The 20,000-nt window shown below is 35.5% G+C and overlaps 1 protein-coding gene across 19 annotated transcripts in view; it reads right to left on the bottom strand.

The window, feature by feature from the left end:
* LOC135211221 (serine/threonine-protein kinase tricornered-like) overlaps nt 1-20,000 on the bottom strand; it is a 192,946-nt gene that overhangs the window by 55,080 nt on the left and 117,866 nt on the right. For 12 of the 19 annotated variants that reach the window (XM_064244475.1, XM_064244458.1, XM_064244456.1 and 9 more), the window contains one exon: nt 19,316-19,471. The exons of 6 other annotated variants lie outside the window; for them this stretch is intronic. Coding sequence is in view for 12 of the 13 variants with exons in the window: in XM_064244458.1 (XP_064100528.1) it covers nt 19,316-19,471 (156 nt within the window). In the remaining variant the exon portion in view is untranslated. Of the gene's footprint in view, nt 1-949; nt 1,313-19,315; nt 19,472-20,000 lie in introns of those variants that run through there. One more of the 19 variants, XM_064244469.1, reaches the window with a different exon arrangement.

Here is a 20,000-nt window from a genome sequence, read left to right on the forward strand (position 1 = left end):
GTTAAAACACAGTTTGAAAATTTGTTCCTCATGGAAGTTTTATGAATTTCTCTTTAGGGGCGCTTAATCATTCGTGAACGTATATTTTTTATGAGTTTGAGAGAATTTTCCCACGCTATTAATGCTCTGCCTACCTGTTGATTTTGGACGGGTTATTTCTGATTTATCTTTGAGTTCTGCTCTTTTAATCTAGCTGTAGCTGATCTTTGCTTCCTCTAAGGAATATGACCCATAATACCTTAAGATGAAAGAGGCATTTAGTAATTCACTTTAAAGGATACATAATAAATTTCTTAAAAGTGATGTATGCGATATTTTAAGCAACCTAGTTAACATGGAGAAAATTAAATTCTCAAAACATATCGATATATCAAACTGGATAGAGGTACAGCATATAAAAAAAAGAATTTTATATTAACAAAGAAACAAGAAGGAAACTACTATAAATTAGCGTCGAATGATTTGAAGAATTTGACCATAGCCTAAAAGTGCAATTATATACATATTACATGAAGTCACTTAAAATGACAATGTTGTTGATTTTTCTAGATAGGACGATCTAAAAAGCTTCTGTTATATTTAAAAAGAGTTTAGTATGCGGGATGCATAGAAATTAACAGACGGAGAAAAGATTGAGATAAAGTCTTTCAAATATTCAAGAAAAGTATGCAATACAGGTTGAAAATTACGGACTGGCTAAAGAGAGGCAAATCAAGCCATTAGAAAACCCTATAAGATGTGTAAATCAAACCAACAGAAATTACATACGAAAGTAAGATTATACTCGAGTCTAGCATAGTGTGTTGTTATACGGACATGAATGACTGTATGACAATGAAAACCATAATTAACCCACATGATAATGAAAGGAGCTAAACAGTTTGGACATGTACTGATAATGTCAGCCTGTGACCAATGACACCAGAAGAGTTGGCAAACCCAGACCTACTTGCATGAGCACTATCAGACGGGAGGCTGGAGATGAGTGAAGATCTGTGGAAGTGAAAGCACAGGAAAGACATGAGTGTTGATATTTCACGGAAGCCCCTCGCGTCGCACGGCGTGGGAAGCGGCGATGATGACGATGATGATGGTGATGATGATGATGATGATGATTTCAAAATCATACCTTTCTTCTTGCGGCGTCAAGGTAAGTATGGCAACAATTTACACAATACATATGACGATTCACATCAACCACCATTGAACACAAGAAAGAGCAACAACAATCCCAGTTGAATGCAGTTAAGAGATTATTCCATCACAAAACAATAGCTCCAATAATACAAATATCTGTGACAGCGCTCATTCATTCTACTACCAAGTCCCAACTGAGAGCGGCAGGAAGGAGCGATCACCCACCAAAACCCAGGGACTCCTGACGGTGAATTTAATTAGGGCACACAGAACACGCTGTCCCTTGGTTGTGTCACTTAGGGAATTCATTAAACGGATATACAAACCCTCAGGTGTGTTTACATGAGCGTCGAAGCGACCGCCTTATTCCGTGTCAACAAGAGGACACTGTCACACTCGCGCGAGCGCACACAAAGAACTCAAGTTTTTTTTAAACTTATAACCTCTATTCGCACGAAGGACTTGGTTGAAAGTTGGAAGGCGCATGTTTACATGCGATAAAACACATTTCGTTTTTATGTCTCTGAGTAGAGGTTTTTCATATGAAAAATGATAGCATTTTCCGTAAAATATTAAAAGTACTGTACCTACAAATCATATAAGGTATACCGAACATAGGTTTTTCTTACAGTTTTGCACCTTTTATAAGCTATCGCATCGGAATATAAAGATAACGCTAATTACTACGTTTTAGGCATCAAAAATAGAATAATACTAATTTTAGGAGTGAAAAATAAAATAATATTAATTAAGTTAAAAACAAGGTTGAATTAAATTAAAAGGAGACGATAAGAATTACCTAATGTCCAAAAACCTATTACTTTAATATAACAAAAGTTTTAAAGAGAATATGACATAATTGCATTTGGTGAAAACACGGATTTTGGTGAATTATTTACTTTAGAAGTTAACTTCTCATTACAACTAAAATTTTTGTCGCATCCTAAAGTTAAATGATTTTGTTACTATCTACAATAATACATGAACAGTAAATGGCAAAATTAAGATTTTACATCCTACCTAAACAAAGAAATTCATTTAAATCAATACTGAAAGTACTAACAGCTTACTAACTGGAATTTAGCAAAAGCAACTACTGAACTACTGTAGTATAACGTAATAACGAGAGAGGACTATTCATCTTCACCAATGATGGAAGCTCTTTACTTCTCTGCGAAGTCCTTTTGACATTCACTGGCGTCACCCAGGCAACATCCCAAAAATTTCACATAAGTGGGACATCAGTTTGAACAAGAGCTATGTACTTTACTGTGTGGACCTGATGCAATAAACTAAGAAGCAGCCGATTAATTATTACCGAATGTGAGGTTTACTGCTTTTATTAGCATCAACTAGTAAATAACTACGTCCTCTCTCATAAATATGCATCAAGCAACTCCGTTACTGACTTTGACATATTTTCATTTTTGTATGTATAATCATTAAAATCTCTTAAAAGGATCGTGTCATTTCCACGGTCCGTAACTAAGCATAGCTATCGACATATACTATCTGCATATATCAACCTTGGATTTTTACATAGTGGCATCGGTTTGAAGCCTAACATTACCTCCAGGTATACAAAGCCATGAGTGTGAACATTTTGATAGTACCCAGTGTTGCTGCAAGTCCGAGATAACTTTCAACTTTCCGTTTTCAGGGATACAACCGGACTACATCATTACTCTCCAATGTGAGTGCTCACGTGTCTGAGAATGAACAGTAGGTATATAAGAATCTATTGAGCTGGATTAAACAGCATCTTTATTACGTGCTTAGCGGCATAATGGCGACGAGGGCCCTGAAGTTCGCAGAATCTTGAACGAGAAATTAAAATAAAAACTTAATTCTGAAACGAAGCTAATTAAAAAAAAAAAAAAAAAAGTTGTCTATATAAGCATGCTTAGGATTGTGATTAAGGTTGCGTTTCGAGTAATAACAACTTAGTTCTGTGGTATACATAGCTTACTCAGTTGATCGTGTTTCATGTTGCTGCATAAAATGGATAAAAATAGCACCTTCTGGAGATGACATAAGAGGCGCTTATACTCAATCTGGCATTGCTTCCCATACCCGGAACACCCCCACACCCCCCACCTGTAAAATGCGGGGCATCTGCCTCTCCCCCCCCCCAAAAAAAAAAAAAAAAGCCCCCAAAAAAAAAATAAGGCATGAAAAGTGGCATGTTTTACGGTGTTTCTTTATGTCCTCGTAACTGGATATTAAGTGTATATAATTCTTTAGTTTTACTGCTGATGATTTATGGTAATCTTATTTAAGGATTTTCCTCGGTAGATGTAACACTTCTTCTCATATTGTTCTGACGAGATGTCCTCTTGCTCAAAACCAGGATGTATTACTGCATTGTAAGTTTTACTGTTAAAATATCCAAACTACAAGCAAGAAAACCATGTCACGAGAAATATTGTAAAACACAAGTACAAACCCAACCGACAAAAACTCCAAAATAGAACAAATAAAAATATTCTTAAGAACAATAAATTCGAAGCTTTTAGATGATGATGATAATATGATACCGTTAGTTAGTGATAATCACTCTTAATACTTCTACAGCCTGAAATCTAAACCTGGTCTCAAGATTTTATTGATATACTGTTTAATCTTTCATAACCAGTGACGTTTATGTACAATAAAAAAAGCTTCCACAGCCATTTCCGTCTTTGCAACAAACGTTCAAACTATTACATTACACCGTGACAACAATTCCTCGAAGCTGAAACACTTAAAAGGTATTTTCGGTCTCACACCAACGTACGAAAAACTAGTTATTGCCAGAAAAGTGGATAAATATAACGGCTATTCTCAGTAACCTGAGACAAGCTAGTTATTTCTAGCTGCTAACACTCGAGAAACAGGATATTCTGGGCTCTCCCGAACAAACAATGCATACCTCGTGACGTCACCGAGGTAAACCCTTCACCACGATGACGCGTTCTAGCGTGGTCCTTTTGTCGTATCCTATATCCCAGGATCTGACCCACGACCGTCAGGATGTACGCCACTTGAGGGTAAGGTTAAATTTCATTATGGTGTAATTAACTGATCGAAACCCCTCTTTACTTAATTTAAGGTTGACTATAATTACTCATGATCACTTCATGGCATTACAAAATTTGCATATGGAAATACAGTTACATTCGGAACCTGAGGCTAGGCAATGTAAGTTGCTTTTCCACTAACAGGCAAACCGGTAATTTTTCTAGTACTTCGTAATCGATATTTTTCCCCAGTACTTAGGAATTTAAGTTCTTCAACTAATAGGCTATCTAAGTGGATTTCCACTTCTTTCCAGTCCCTTTTCTAACAACAATTCCAGTATTTTTTCAATTACTAAGTAATGTCATTTTTCTTGGTAATGAAGTGCTTTTCCTATTACTAGACAATCTAGTTTCTTTCCACTGCTAGACACTAACTTTTTTCACTGCTTAGCAATAATGTAGTTTTTTTTATTGCTAGGCAATCCTTATACTGTTTTCAACTGCTAGGCAATCCTGTAGTTTTTCCGCTGCTAGGCAATCTAAGTTTTTCCACTGCTACGCAATCCAATAGTTTTTTTATCCACTGCTAGTTAATCCAATAGTTTTTCACTACTAGGGAATCCTGTAATTTTTCAACTGCTAGGTAATCCAATAGCTTTTTTCACTGCAAGGCAATCCTATAGTTTTTTCCACTGATAGACAATCCTATAGTTTTTCCCACCGCTAGGCAATCCAATAGATATTTCCACAGCTATGCAATCCAATAGTTCTTTTCACTGTTAAGCAATCCTGTAGTTTTTCCCTTCCTGGCAATCCTATGCTATCTTCAATTCTAGGCAATCCAATAGCTTTCCTACAGCTGGGCAACCAATAGATATTTCCACTGCTATGTAATCCAATAATATTCCCACTGCTCGGCAATACTACAATTTTTTCCACTGCTAGGCAACCCAATAGTTTTTACACTGCTAGGCAACCCAATAGTTTTTTTCTACTGCTAGGCAACCTCATAATTTTATCCACTGCTAGGCAATCCAATAGTGTTTTCATTCTTAGACAATCTAATAGCTTTTTACTGCTGGACAACCTATAGTTTTTCCCACTGCTAGGCACTACGATAGTTTTTCCACTAATAGGCAATCAAATATTTTTCCACCCTGCTAGACAATCCAATAGTTTTTTCACTTCTAGACAATCCTACAGTTTTTTCCACTGCTAGGCATCATATAATTTTTCACCACTGCTAAGCATCCCTATAGGTTTTTTCCACTGCTAGGCAATCCTATAGTCTTACACTGCTAGGCAATCCTATGGTTTTTCACTGCTAGGCAATCTAATAGTTTTTCCACAGTTAGGCAATACTATTAGTTTTTCCACTGCTAAGCAATCCTATAGTTCTTTACACTGCTAGGCAATACAATAGTTTTCCCACTGCTACGCAATCCAATAGGTTTTTCCACTCGTAGGCAATCCCAGTTTTTCATCCGTGGGAATGCACCCATAGTCCACCATAAGTTATCCTAGTTTTTATTTCACTGCTGGCAACTGTTTTTTCAATCCGGAACCACTAAGACCTTTTTTTCATTCCTAGTTTTTTTCATCCAGGGTAGTTTTTTCCACGGGATAGATAATTAGATAGGTTTTCACTGCTGCGCAATAAAATAGTTTTTTTCCGCTGCCAGGCAGTCCTGTGTATTTTTTTCCACTGGCAGGCAATTCTATGGTTTGTTCCACTGGCAGGCAATCCTATGGTTTGTTCCACTGGCAGGCAATCCTACGGTTTGTTCCACTGGCAGGCAATCCTACGGTTTGTTCCCATGCGCAGGCAATTCCTACGGTTTTTGTTCCACTGGCAGGCAATCCTACGGTTTGTTCCACTGGCAGGCAATCCTACGGTTTGTTCCACTGGCAGGCAATCCTACGGTTTGTTCCACTGGCAGGCAATCCTATGGTTTGTTCCACTGGCAGGCAATCCTATGGTTTGTTCCACTGGCAGGCAATCCTATGGTTTGTTCCACTGGCAGGCAATCCTAGTGTTTGTTCCACTGGCAGGCAATCCTAGTGTTTGTTCCACTGGCAGGCAATCCTAGTGTTTGGTTCCATGGCAGGCAATCCTAGTGTTTGTTACTGGCAGGCATCCTAGTGTGTTCCACTGCAGGCAATCCTAGTGTTTTGTTCCACTGGCAGGCAATCTAGTGTGTTGTTCCACTGGGCAGGGGCAATCCTATTGTGTTCCACTGGCAGGCAATCCTAGTGTTTTTTCCACTGGCAGGCAATCCTAGTGTTTTTTCCACTGGCAGGCAATCCTAGTGTTTTTTCCACAGCCAGGCAATCCTATGGTTGTTCGCACCGCTAGATAATCCTAATAGTTTTTTCAATACTAGTCAGTAAGAGTGCTCTGTCCACCAATGGTTGCCTTAATTTCTCGTACTTATCGTTAGCATTTGCTATTAGAAAACAGAGCAAAGATGCACCCTAATTAACCACTAATGCGTACTGCTTAAAATGAATTAATCACGGAAAAAGTAAAATAATTAATGAAAAGATTAAAATAAAAACTTTAGTTACTTTCACCCAACCTAATTTTCAGAGAGATGAATATGATGCAATGCAATTTATACATTCCCGGACCTGGATATGAACAGGATCCAACCAGATCAATAACTTAAGAGATTTTTCTCTTGGGGTATGAGTAACTTATTAAGAGACTATTATAAATGTTAAAAATTGACAAAAATGCACAACAGACAGAGTAACGACAATTTGTGTACCAAAGTGATGTGCATCACGCTTCATTTATCCAAGGGCTTAAAATGAAAGGATACAATAAAAATGTGCATACCTTGAGAAAATAAAATCACTTGCATTAGTGATATAAGCTGCATCAGTAATGGAAATATGAGGAACTTGGAGATAATGTGAGGTGGGGAGGGGGCGGAGTTAGGTAACTGGTGAGGAGACAAGGGGGATGTCATATAGAAAGTTGCAAGAAACTCTTGATCCGGAAAAGCTAGCTAGCCAGCTCTCTCTCTCTCTCTCTCTCTCTCTCTCTCTCCACAAAACAGCACTTAAGTGTAAATGCCCCTATATCATATATAATTACTATGTGGCAACGCATAAATTAAGCAAAAATACACACCAACAGGGTAAAATCAAGGAAACTCGTGTAGAAAGTGTAGAAAACTTCACAAGCAAGAGACAAATAAAAGATCATCCACGGATTTTGAACAAATTAATAAAATTTCAAATAGTGGAAAGAGGAACCCACAAATTTACTTGAGTAACTTGTTTACTTGTAAGTACGTACATACTATTTTGCTTACGAGTAAACAAGTTATACTCAGTAATTTTGTGGGTTTCTTTTCCATCCTCAGAAGAAAACTGAAAGAAGTTTTTATTTCAAATAAATATGAAAAAACTGAAAAATAATACAGTGTGGTCACTCTTACAGATTCATTTCACCCAGAAACGAACTACCAAGTCATGGCCACCCCTACCCTCACAACAAGTGCCCACCCTCTCCAAGTGATGGCCCACTGCTATCGCCACCCACTGGGCATCGTGCCAATCGGGCCAACGGAGATACTCCCCTCCTAATCCCACACCCCAAAATACAGGGCCGACATCTTATGCTAACACAATAACCGAATTTTCTTCTTTCTGAAGACCTTCACCGCGTCATCTACCAATGCCATTTGTGAAGTTTCAATAGTGTCATATAAAATGTGCATTAAAAATCTGACATCGCGTCACAAGCGATGCGTACCTAAATGACTGTTTGACCTGCTTCTACCTTAAATATGACTGACACATCTGAAGCTAGTACCTTTTCGTGGTTAGTAACGGTTACACTTTACGAGAATATGCGAATCAACAAGTTTTAATACACGAAGGAATAGTCCAGGAGTTACGTAAAAGAAAATATATATATATATATATATATATATATATATATATACACATACTATATATAGTATGTATATATGTATGTGTGTATATATATATATATATAATAATCAATATATATATATATATATATATATATATATATATATATCCACATACATATATTATAGTATGTATATATATGTAGTGTGTATAATATATATATATATATATATATATATATATATATATATATATATATATATATATATATATATATCATCATTATAATATGTATGATATCTGTGTGTGTATATATATATATATATATATATATATATATATATAATATATAATATCTATATATATTATACCACTCTATATTGTATATGTATATGTATATATATATATATATATATTATATATATATATATATATATATATATATATATATAGTACAATATAGTACATATATATATATTATATATATATATATATAAAATATATATATAATAAAATACATATAAGCACACATACACAGTGTGGTATATATATATATAATATAGAAGAGATATATATATATATATATATATATATATATATATATATATAAGATATATATATATAGATATATATATATAGATATATATATACTATATATATATATATATATATATTTATATATATACACACACATACATACATACACTCACTAGCAATACGTCATTTTGTCCAAATATTTCCGGCCAGTCTTCAGTTTTATTAGTGTCTGTAATGTAATATAACCGCAACTTTATCTCGCCACTCTTCCAGCAAATACACAGTAAACACTAATATCGGTATTAATATATATAAATTGTACATCCATACGCTATATATCTAAACTCTGAGAAAAATACATCTCTCTTATTCACTCGTGTCTTACTACGATATAAGAGAGAGAGAGAGAGAGAGAGAAGAGAGATTTTCGGTTTCAGATTGCAAGCAAATAGGAAAAGTACAGATCCCCAAACAAAAAGAAGTAAAAACTGCGCCGAAGTTTCTTCGCCCAACGGAGTTTCCTGTACAGCGCACAATCTAGGCCACCGAAACAAATTATCATTAGATGGTCTCCATATAATGCTGTATGAGCCGCCGCCCATGAAACTATCAGCCGGCCGTAGTGTAGTGGCCGGAAGCACGATTATGGCTACCTTTGGGAGGGTGGATGATCAACATGGCAATTTGCAGCCCTCTAGCCTCAGTAGTTTTTAAGAGCTGAGGGCGGAATAGATAAAAGTGCGGACAGGCAGGCAAAGACGGCACGATAGTTTTCTTTTCAGAAAACTAAAAAAAACTCGAATGGAGGGAGAGGCGAGAGAATCTTCCACGAGATGTTTTGAAGAGGGAATTGTGATTTGTTGTTCTTTTTGTTGAAAAGTGGCAAAGGATGTGGAGTGGTCTTGACAACAACGGCTCTTGCACGAAAAGGACCCTTGCCTGGACCAAAAGGGCGACTCAAGGAGGGCAGGGGATTCCCGAAAATGCCCGAATAAGATTTAGGCAAAGGAGCGAAAAAAAAAATAGTGAAGGTAAATTAAGAAATGGGAACGATTTCTCTTCATTTTCCGAGTGATTCTTAGTTTCTTATAACAATCAACAACAGTACAAGCTGCTGGACTGCATTAACTTTTCTTTTTTACATATACTAATATACATTTCATTGCTCAAAATAAACAACGTAAAGCTACAAAAAGAAACCAATACATGAAATAAAATCAATACTAAAATGCTTATAAAGCACATTTTAAAAAGAATGAAGCACGCAAAAAAAAAAAATTTAACCTAACCAAATCCAAAAGAATCTGCAAATCTGTATCCTTTCGACTATAAACAGCATCAATCTTACCTACATTTGTAACCAACCGCTCAACTGAAACTCAGTCGCGTGCGCGCCCACTCTAATGTACAAGATTTAATCCAAGATACACAAACTCGGAGAGTTAGGAGGACCAAACAGTCAAATGGCAAAACGATTGGGGACAAGTATATTTCAGGAAGTCGTGCATTACAAGATTACAATCAAATCTAAGGAATCCAGAAGTCTCCTCGTTATCTTCTGTCTTAGGCCTTAAACGCTACATCAACATCCCCAGTCATGAGAAATAACAATACAACTTGAAGATCTTATTTATTCTGTTTCAATTATCTATTCTTTTTCATCAACTGCGATCTTTATGATGATGAATTGGTCTGTTGGAGGTAATTAAAGAACTCTTTAGATCTATGGGTAAAGTACTGCTTCTTCATTAACTACTTTACACCTCTACAAACCGGGTAGGGTAAAATACCAGTCGGTATACTCAGCAACAGTAATCCATTCCCTTAACTCAAGTTTTCAAAATTGTCAGAAGCATCAAGACGTATTCTTTGATCTACATAATCCTTACCCCGGGTCATAAAATATAATAATATATATATATATATATATATATATATATGTATATATATATATATAGAGTACACACATATACCTATAGAAATTATTTATAATAATACATAATTACATTATATATCTTATATTAGTTATATACCATATAAGAAATACATATATTACATTATAATATATATGATAATATTAATGTATATATTTATTATATATATTATAAATGATATAGAAATAATATATTACAATAGATATATATTTATACTTATAATATTTATATTAAAGATATATTTTTTATATATATTTTATGATATATATTATTATTATATCATATTTATGTCTAGATTTCTATATATATTATATATATTTATTATATATATATATTAATAGTATATATATTTATATAATATTAATATTTATACTCATATATATATATATATTATTAGATATATATATATATGCTTAAAAATCACAGTAGATGCACGTGACTTCATAAATAAGCGAATACCACGGAAATGAAAGTCAGGAATCCAAGCGCTTTCGTCTTTATTCAGACATCGTCAAGGAGCTACTGACGATGTCTGAATAAAGACGAAAGCGCTTGGATTCCTGACTTTCATTTCCCGTGGTATTCGCTTCTATATATATATATATATATATATATATATATATATATATATATATATATATATATATATATATATATATATATATATATATATATATTTTATATATATATAATACCTATATTTATATATATATATACACATATATATATATATTCTTTTTATCCAGACCACTTGAAAATAAAGACAATACAAAAACGTATAGCGTATATACATAAAATGGATAATCTAAAATAATTTGTTCAGCAAAGGTCACTCCCATCTGCCTTTTCTCTAATACGGATAAGAAGATTAATAATAAAGTTAATAATAACTAATAATTTTCTGAAACCACGATTTCAACTTGGGTGCCATGGACTGGATTCCTCGTATTCCCACGTTGGTGAAATTAAACTTTTTGTTACGTCATTGTTCATTTTCAACGTCAAGTCTGCTTTTCCTAGAAAGGGTTGCGTCAGAGAAAAAGTGTTACTGAAACAGCTAAATCAGGAATGAGCCCACTGCAATAAACTTGCAAGACAATGAACGAATCTCTTCACCTACATCTGAATGTTCATTAGTCGAGCTAAATAGAATGGAACAAAATACAGAATTTAGGCAAAATGCCAAGCTTTGGGACCTATGAGGTTGTTCAGAGCTGGTACGGAATTTTACAGTAAAGCGGTTTGAACAGTGTAAACGGAAGGAAAACCTATCAGTTCCACTGTGACTCAACGGTGGAAAGTAAGATGGGAGAAAGAGAATATGAACGGAGGTACACTAAAAGGAATGAAAGGCGTTGCTGATAGGAACCGAAGGGACGCTATAAAGGGCCTTAAGTAATGTCTACATTGCACCGCATGACGTGCACTGAAGGCACTGCCAACCTACGGTGAACATATACACAGACAGATATTCCATTCACCCCCCCCCCCTCCATCACCAACTTTCTAAATACCTCTTATCTTAGTACTACCCAGGTCTTCCACCCCACCCCCTTTGCTCTAATAAATTAGGAATTATGCAAATTTACATTAAACTATCGCCCTTTTTCTTTCCAAATGACTGGACAATCTCCAGGTAATTCAGTTCAACTTGTCTACTACGGTAAACTGTTTTACTATTAAGTACTTTGGAATTTCTGAACCTTTCACTTCTGACGGTGTCTACTACTGTCTATTATTATATGTTGGTACAACATATACTATGCTTGTGTCGTGGGGGAACTCTGCATCAAGTTCACCGATAATTCGGCAGAACGAAAGTTGCCGTGACCTATTGTCTCCCTATTTTGGTGATCATTATTATATAAAATAATATATATATTATATTATATATAAGATATCTATATATATATTATATATACATATATATATATACATATATATATATACATATATATATAAACATATAATATATTATATATATATATATAGGATTCAAATATATATAATATATTATAATAAATATATATGATAATATATATATATATTATATCTTATATATATATATATATATATCTATAACGTGGGGTACAATACACGGATACATCCAAGCACACGCACAAACGTACTAACTCTTAAGAAGAAACTGAAACGGCCTCAAGTTTCGAAGCACCACAAACAATATGATTTATTTCGACTACTGACAGTAACGCTCCCGGAATAACATATATCACCAGCGCGTTTTTACACGAACTCGTCATTTAGCGAGCAACCAACTACAAGAAAGTTACAAACTAAGCTCGAGGGGCCTAATGGGCTGAAGTGCTGTTTTTATTTATTTTTATTTTTTCCCCGTGTACCAGCACATTAACATTTCGAAATGAGTTAGCGTTGCAAAAGAACTCGCTCGTAGAAGTTTTCCTCCGCCAGTGTTGAGAAATAGGTAGAATCATTCTTTCTCTTCTTGGTGGACAATGAAAAGTCTGGATTAATTTATTTATGTGGTGTGATGTGAAATAAGTTATTTCAATGTTTATCTGCGGGCAAGAAGTAATTTGTCAATATTTTATGTCTGGGGAATTAAATTATGCTAAAATATGATTTTTTTTATTGCAGTATGAGGTGTGGAATTTTCTATTAATTCCTGAAAAAGGACAAGCATCGTTTCTCTTACCTAATTTCAATGGAAAAACAATTGATATAAAAGACTATTTTAATCATTAGTTCCTCTAAAAAGGTCAAGATGACCTTCCTACCTAAGCAGATGTGACCCCCGGGTATGCAGAAAGGCAGATGGAAACAAAACATTAATTGACAGTCTTTGAAGGTTTCATTTGCTAAAAAAGCAAACACCCAGCCATCAATACAACATTTACATATAGATTGTAGTAATACGTCCTCCCCGTAGTGAAAGCAAGGACAGCGCTTTTGTCAGTAATTAAAGTCATTCCGTAAATCATTATCATATGTGAATAACGTTACCTTGAAATCTGCGTTAACGGTACTAATAGTACAATAATAACAATAGTAATTGGCCATACATTTAACTCGGCAAATAAAAAATAACAAGGTAATTTGTTAATATAAGCGTTATAACCTAAAACAAAATGGGCTAATTTCCCTCGAACGAAAACTAAGACAAAAAGTGAAGGAATGAAGTCACCAGCAATAAACAAAATACCCTAAATAACGGATTTATTACTGACAAGTTCCCAGGAAGAGGCGAAAAGGTTACCAACGCTTGGGTGAAGGGTAAGCTTTACCAACCTTGACACTATTTCACGTATGGTGAAGTGAACGAAAAACATTTACTATGCAAACCATCGCGCTACTCTTCCTATCAATGCTAAGACTATTACTATTAGTCTAAATGGAATGAAAGAATGCACTTATTAAAGAATTGAATCATTATAAGCCCTGCCATTTCCCTCAACTATAGTATCGGAAAGTTAATTGCGTATGTTTCAAATAATATGGACACATCTGGCAACTGTTTATGGTCCACTTCGCATCACATCCTGAGGTCAATGCAAATGATGAATAAGCAAATTAGCATTATTTGCAATGAGAGAGAGAGAGAGAGAGAGAGAGAGAGAGAGAGAGAGAGAGAGAGAGAGAGAGAGAGAGAGAGAGAGAGAGAGAGAGAGAGAGAGAGAGAGAGAATGGAGCCTTTTTCGCCTCTTTTCATCACGCGTCGCCAGCATTCGTTCTCAATCCAATGTTTACTTTTGTCGTAGTCTTCCTCTTTTAATGTTCTAGTTTATTCCTAATTTGCTAAGGGTTCTTGGGTATCGTATGCGTGGCACGTGGGTATAATTCATTTAACATTTATAGACTTCATTATAAAGATTCGTTTACATTAAAATGTGAATAAATGACAAAGATAAGCTAATACTAAACTGACCTTTTTCAATCTTAAAACTTCTTCGATAAATCTAGACACATGAAGATATATCCCATGCAAAACCTACAGAATACACATCCGATGAACAATTAAGTAAATAGCGGTTACTTATTTCCCTCTGTAGCTGTAACTTTGGAAAACATTACTTTCAATCTGGTTAAAATTTATCAAAACTGTACCAAGCAAAGTCAATCTTATCCATTGTTAAGAAGCCACGTAAATTTTGATTTAACTGTTGGAATCATTCTTATACTAAACTCCAATGAAATATATACGATGCATGTGGATGTATGGCTATTCACAAGGCATAAAGCCTCACCCTATATGGAACATCTCTCCTGATGTATAGCCTTTTCACGCTCCATATTATCGGACTCAACAGTGAAATTGAAATGCAAGGTCTACTAAGAGTATTCTCTAGACCTTGTTTAAATGCAGAAAATAGCAAATACAGCGATGACCTTGCAAAGACATTTAGAGCACACAGCTGATGACGCCAAGAGTCAAACAAAAAAACGTTTGTGACTCCCACGACCTCAACATTCAACTAAAATTCTCAAGCCAATTATCGATTCATCAGTCGTTCTTGCGTAAACCATAACAGTAATGAATTCTCTCTCTCTCTCTCTCTCTCTCTCTCTCTCTCTCTCTCTCTCTCTCTCTCTCTCTCTCGCTCGCCAATAAACGTTCAATCTGCTCTTCCCTTTCCTTTACGACACAACCCTACACTTGGAGAGGCCGACTATACAGACAAAGGGTTCTAAAAATAACAGATCAGCCCCGAACCGCTTCTGATTACTCGTGATTTCAAAAGGACGCTGCTCTCGCAAAGCTCTGCTGCGTTTCTTCAACTAGTTCATGTCAGTTTGGTGTATGATACAAACGATCTGAGAGAGAGAGAGAGAGAGAGAGAGAGAGAGAGAGAGAGAGAGAGAGAGAGAGAGAGAGCGCCTCTTGCTACGGTAATACAAAATAATTATGACACCCCATGAGATTCGGGTATTTGACTTCTCCCACAGTCAAAATATTTAACAGCAGTCATTAACTAACATCCCCTTAGACGTACACAATGGTTTTTTTTAATTGGTGTGTAAATGTGTAGGAGTTACAGCTTTTAAATAAATTCCATCCTTGCTATTTTCCTTCCTGACCTGGGATAAATACCACCACTACGGCAGCCATCTAGCACTGCCTAAAATATATATATATATATACGTATATATACACGCACACTCCCCCCCAACGGAATATCAACAAAGCAGAATAAAAAAATTTAATGAGAAATTTGCAGAAAGCGAGTCGATCATCAACACCTATAAGAGGCCACCTCCTTTTTTCATTTAACCAACTGAACGACGAATACATTCAAGAACAACCTGATGAACACAAGAATTTTTTTTTACAATATTGACAATCAGGAAACCTTTGCAAACCTCTACGGTGACCATTACATACAAGGACATTCAATAATTCTATACACAAATTAAACTGTCTGTCTGTCTGCTACAGCTGATGTTTTCGTTAAGCTAATGGTCGTAACCTCGTCAGAGGTTCCTTTAGCCTAAAACCACACTTCGAAAAGATTGTTACTGTTAACAATATCAGTGATTCCACTGTAGTTTTACATTAAACTTCCTCTTTGTAGGTTTCATTTTCTTTCAAAACCAAGCATATATGGTCCGAAACCTAGCTAGCATATTCCTAATGGCTTTTGGATATTACCGTAACTGCGCTCTAACTTCAATAGTAATACTACTGTTAATACTGAACGAAAACACACTACTATTAATATACGAAAATGTCAGATATTAACGCGGAAACTTTTAAAAGAAAAAATATTATTTTGATTATTGGGCATAGAATAATGTTCTCTGCTTCACATTTAGAGCAACTTGTTTCAGTGAGGAGTAGTAGTAGTAATGGAGTAGTAGTAGTAATGGAGTAGTAGTAGTAATGGAGGAGTAGGAGTAGTAGTAAATATCAGCCAGGATACAAACATCAATTAATCACTTACAATGAAGGAGGGAGAAAAAAACTTTCGCGCTAAGTAATTCACTCGTTCCAGTCTCTCTCAACCAACTAGACATAAATCTGATGAATTTCTGCGCTAGTATTCATTTGGACCAAGTCAGTTACACCATATGCTTTCCATAAACTCAACTTGGACTTTCTCTTTCGACGTGTGACCTCTGACCCTCGTCTTAAGACTGACCTAGCATCTTCCCACCCACCCCTCCTTTGGCCCCCCTGACCTCCACCCATCTCTACAAACAAAGAAATGATAAATAACAACTTCTCGTGTGCCACTCCCAGGAAGGTCAACACATTCTCTCCCCGTATAGTCAAGGAATTACCAAATTTCCAACACAAAATAAAATCTTCTTCCTTTGTCGTCTCTGTTCATTTAAAAAATGGCGAATTTAATATGGAGAGATTTAATAACACTTTTTTTATCAATTTGTTCCTTGAAAACACAATTACTATTAAATAACAGCTGAATTCCATATCCTTGTGATTGTTTTATGAATTCACTGTTCACCTACTCATATGGAATTCATTCCAAATTCATTCTCCAAAAGCGACTAATGGCTTTTTAAATGCCATCACAAAGAAAAAGTGAAAGCAATCCAATAGTGTATCGGCCTTGCACAAAAAAAAAAATACTCCTCAGCGAATTATTCTACTCTACCTGTTCCGTCTTTAGCCTTTCAACATTCATGTAGTCCTCCCCCAATTATTTACCGTAGGTTAAATAATACGCAAGTTTGTATAACAAGATGTTTAAATGGTAAATATTTCAAAGTTATTTCATCTGTGGATTCTTACAATGCCAAACAATATTCTTATCTTATATACCAAACACACGAAGACCGCAATGACTTGACAAAACTGATAAAAGAGGCAAAATGCTTTTACAAAAAAATTAATACCGCAATCATAATGACCTCCATGACTAATCAATTACGCATGAGGGTAAAATTTAAGAGCGACCTGGATGATCAGACACTTAACTTTTGCCTGGGTATTCTAATCGACTTCGTAACTAAAGATGAATGGAGAGGGACGCAAAGTTATCCTAGGGAGAAAAGGGACAGGAAAATTGGATAATGACACCAAGTTACGAGACGATGGTACTGGAGTTACTAGGTCTTTGACCTTATAAAAGAGAGAGAGAGAGAGAGAGAGAGAGAGAGAGAGAGAGAGAGAGAGAGAGAGAGAAATGGCAGGGCAATGAACTGGAACATCTCTCTTTCACACCTGTGTTTTAACAAAATAGAATCAAATTGTTGCCTTGGTCACTCGTACAGAAGCTAAGCAACGTGAGACAGGCTCCCAAACAATATGGCATTAAAAGTAAACTATAAAAGCAAAGAATAAAAAAACTAAAACTCAGTCACGACCCATGTTAGCACACGCACAAAAGTTGCATAAACTTTTCTTTTAACGTATAATGCCCAAATTATGAACTTTGATACTTCACTACTTTCTAGTAGGGGGTCATGTTAGGTCAGGTCCAAATCTAGTCTCCAAGATAATTTGTTTGTATGGTATTTTTACGTTGCATGGAACCAGTGGTTATTCAGCAACGGGAGAGAGACTGACTTTGCGTTAGCCATCAGCACGCATTCTGCAATGCCACGGTCTACGTGCAGTAGACACGAACGCCTGCATTCAAAATTAAACCCGTGCCTGATCATTATAGGATTAGCAGGTGAAATACGACCCGCAATCATCAATGCTAAAACTACGGGAGCGCAATTCTAAATCCTGCTAAATTGGTACCGGTCATTAACAGCAACCTTCGTTGCATCCCACTGAATAATCCAAGGTCCTCACAATTACCACCGTTAAACGAAGCTGTAAACAAGTTCAATGTGTGTGTGTGTGTGTGTGTGTGTGTGTGTGTGTGTGTGTGTGTGTGTGTGTGTGTGTGTGTTGTTTTTCCCAAGAACTGTTAATTTATCTTCAGTGAAATTTGGTAGATCACAACGTATATGGATTTTCGGTGGTTTAAATGGTTTCTAGTCAGCTCCATATCCGACATTCTTCTCATACTAATAAATAGCAAGTGGAACTTTTCTAAAAGTAGAATTAAAGCTATTTATATTTCATATCATAATTATTAGTGTTCATACTGAGCAACGGACACATTCATATGATGCAAGCCTGCAGACCCTGCTAGGAAAAATTAAAGCTAAAAACAGGAGGTCAAGCTCGAACTTCAGCGTAGACCGTTTCACGTTGAGGCGTCGCTTCACCTGGAGAAGTTAATTCATATCCTTACTTTCTATTTCCAATTTGTTGGATTAACGTGGTAAACTGATGACCAGTGAGACCAAAGCCTACAAGATTACAATTTCCAATTAACTGAATACCATTCAGACGATATACTCATCATAATCCAATCCAAAATTCGGTTGTTTTTATGCATAATCAACTGGATTCTATGCATTTCTCCCTCAACAGACCACTCTGAGAGCTTAGCCTTTCCAGGTCCTATACCATACAAAGATTTTAAAACTGCGTTAATGGTTCAACTGATGCAGGTCCAGTCAAAATCAACAAATGGTTTCGAAGGTCTTTTAAGTTCGTCTCTTCACTTTAAACGTCCTATATCATATTTTGGCTCTATCTTAATATTCTGAAACAAGATACGCCTTATTTTTATTGACTAAATACAAACCTTTACTGTTGTACTTTTAGGATTTTATCACAAAAAACTCTAAGAGCGAAAGAATATTTTGAAAATTTGAGACCTTCAGACAATCCACGTATCTTTGTATTCCAGTTATGACGTAACCAAAAGAAAAATTTAGGAAAGTAGTTTTAAAAAATGTATAATTTAAATACTGAAAAAAGAAATCGATGAACGTAAAAAAAACAAAAAACAAAGCATTGAAATGAGAAAAATTCACCTGGTGTACTGACACGACCCCCTTCACTCTTCCAATGGAGACCTTTAAAAGCCACTCTCTTTGCTTTACCTTGGAAGGCCTTGCCTTGGGAGCTCTTAACGTTATTACCTTTATCACTATGTTTCTTCACAAACAGGTGCGATCCAATTAACGTACCTGCCAAAGAAAAAAATGACCATTAGCATGACTTATTTTGAGCGGCATGTGTCACACAAAATGCCAATAGCGACAGCTGCAAAAACAAAATATAAATAATATTAATTATAATAACTCATATCCATCCTCCTAAGTATTGCACTGGCTTTACCAAGTGATATCTCTAAACTCATAAAAGTGTTTCCTTACATGTACTGATGTTTTGCAAGTTCTGGACCACTGAACTCTAACAACGCGACGTTTCCCATTTTATTCTCCTGGTTTTAGTACGATAATGCGGGTATGAAAATATGGAATAAGAATTCGATGACAGAAATCACTCATATTAGGAGGACTACTAATTGAGACGGTTCAAAGAGTATACACTACTATAGTACAGCAGTTCGTCTTCAAAAATAAACTTTCCAAAGTGGAAAAAGAGGAACTGCACCTGGTACAGCGTCGTGACTGGATGACTGCATGGTTTCATTCTTTGGTAATATAGAAAGTTACTATTTCTGGTAATATTTCAATCCTGTTTCTGAATTTC

Source organism: Macrobrachium nipponense, chromosome 4, assembly GCF_015104395.2.
Source record: "Macrobrachium nipponense isolate FS-2020 chromosome 4, ASM1510439v2, whole genome shotgun sequence".
In the NCBI taxonomy this organism is placed as follows: domain Eukaryota; kingdom Metazoa; phylum Arthropoda; class Malacostraca; order Decapoda; family Palaemonidae; genus Macrobrachium; species Macrobrachium nipponense.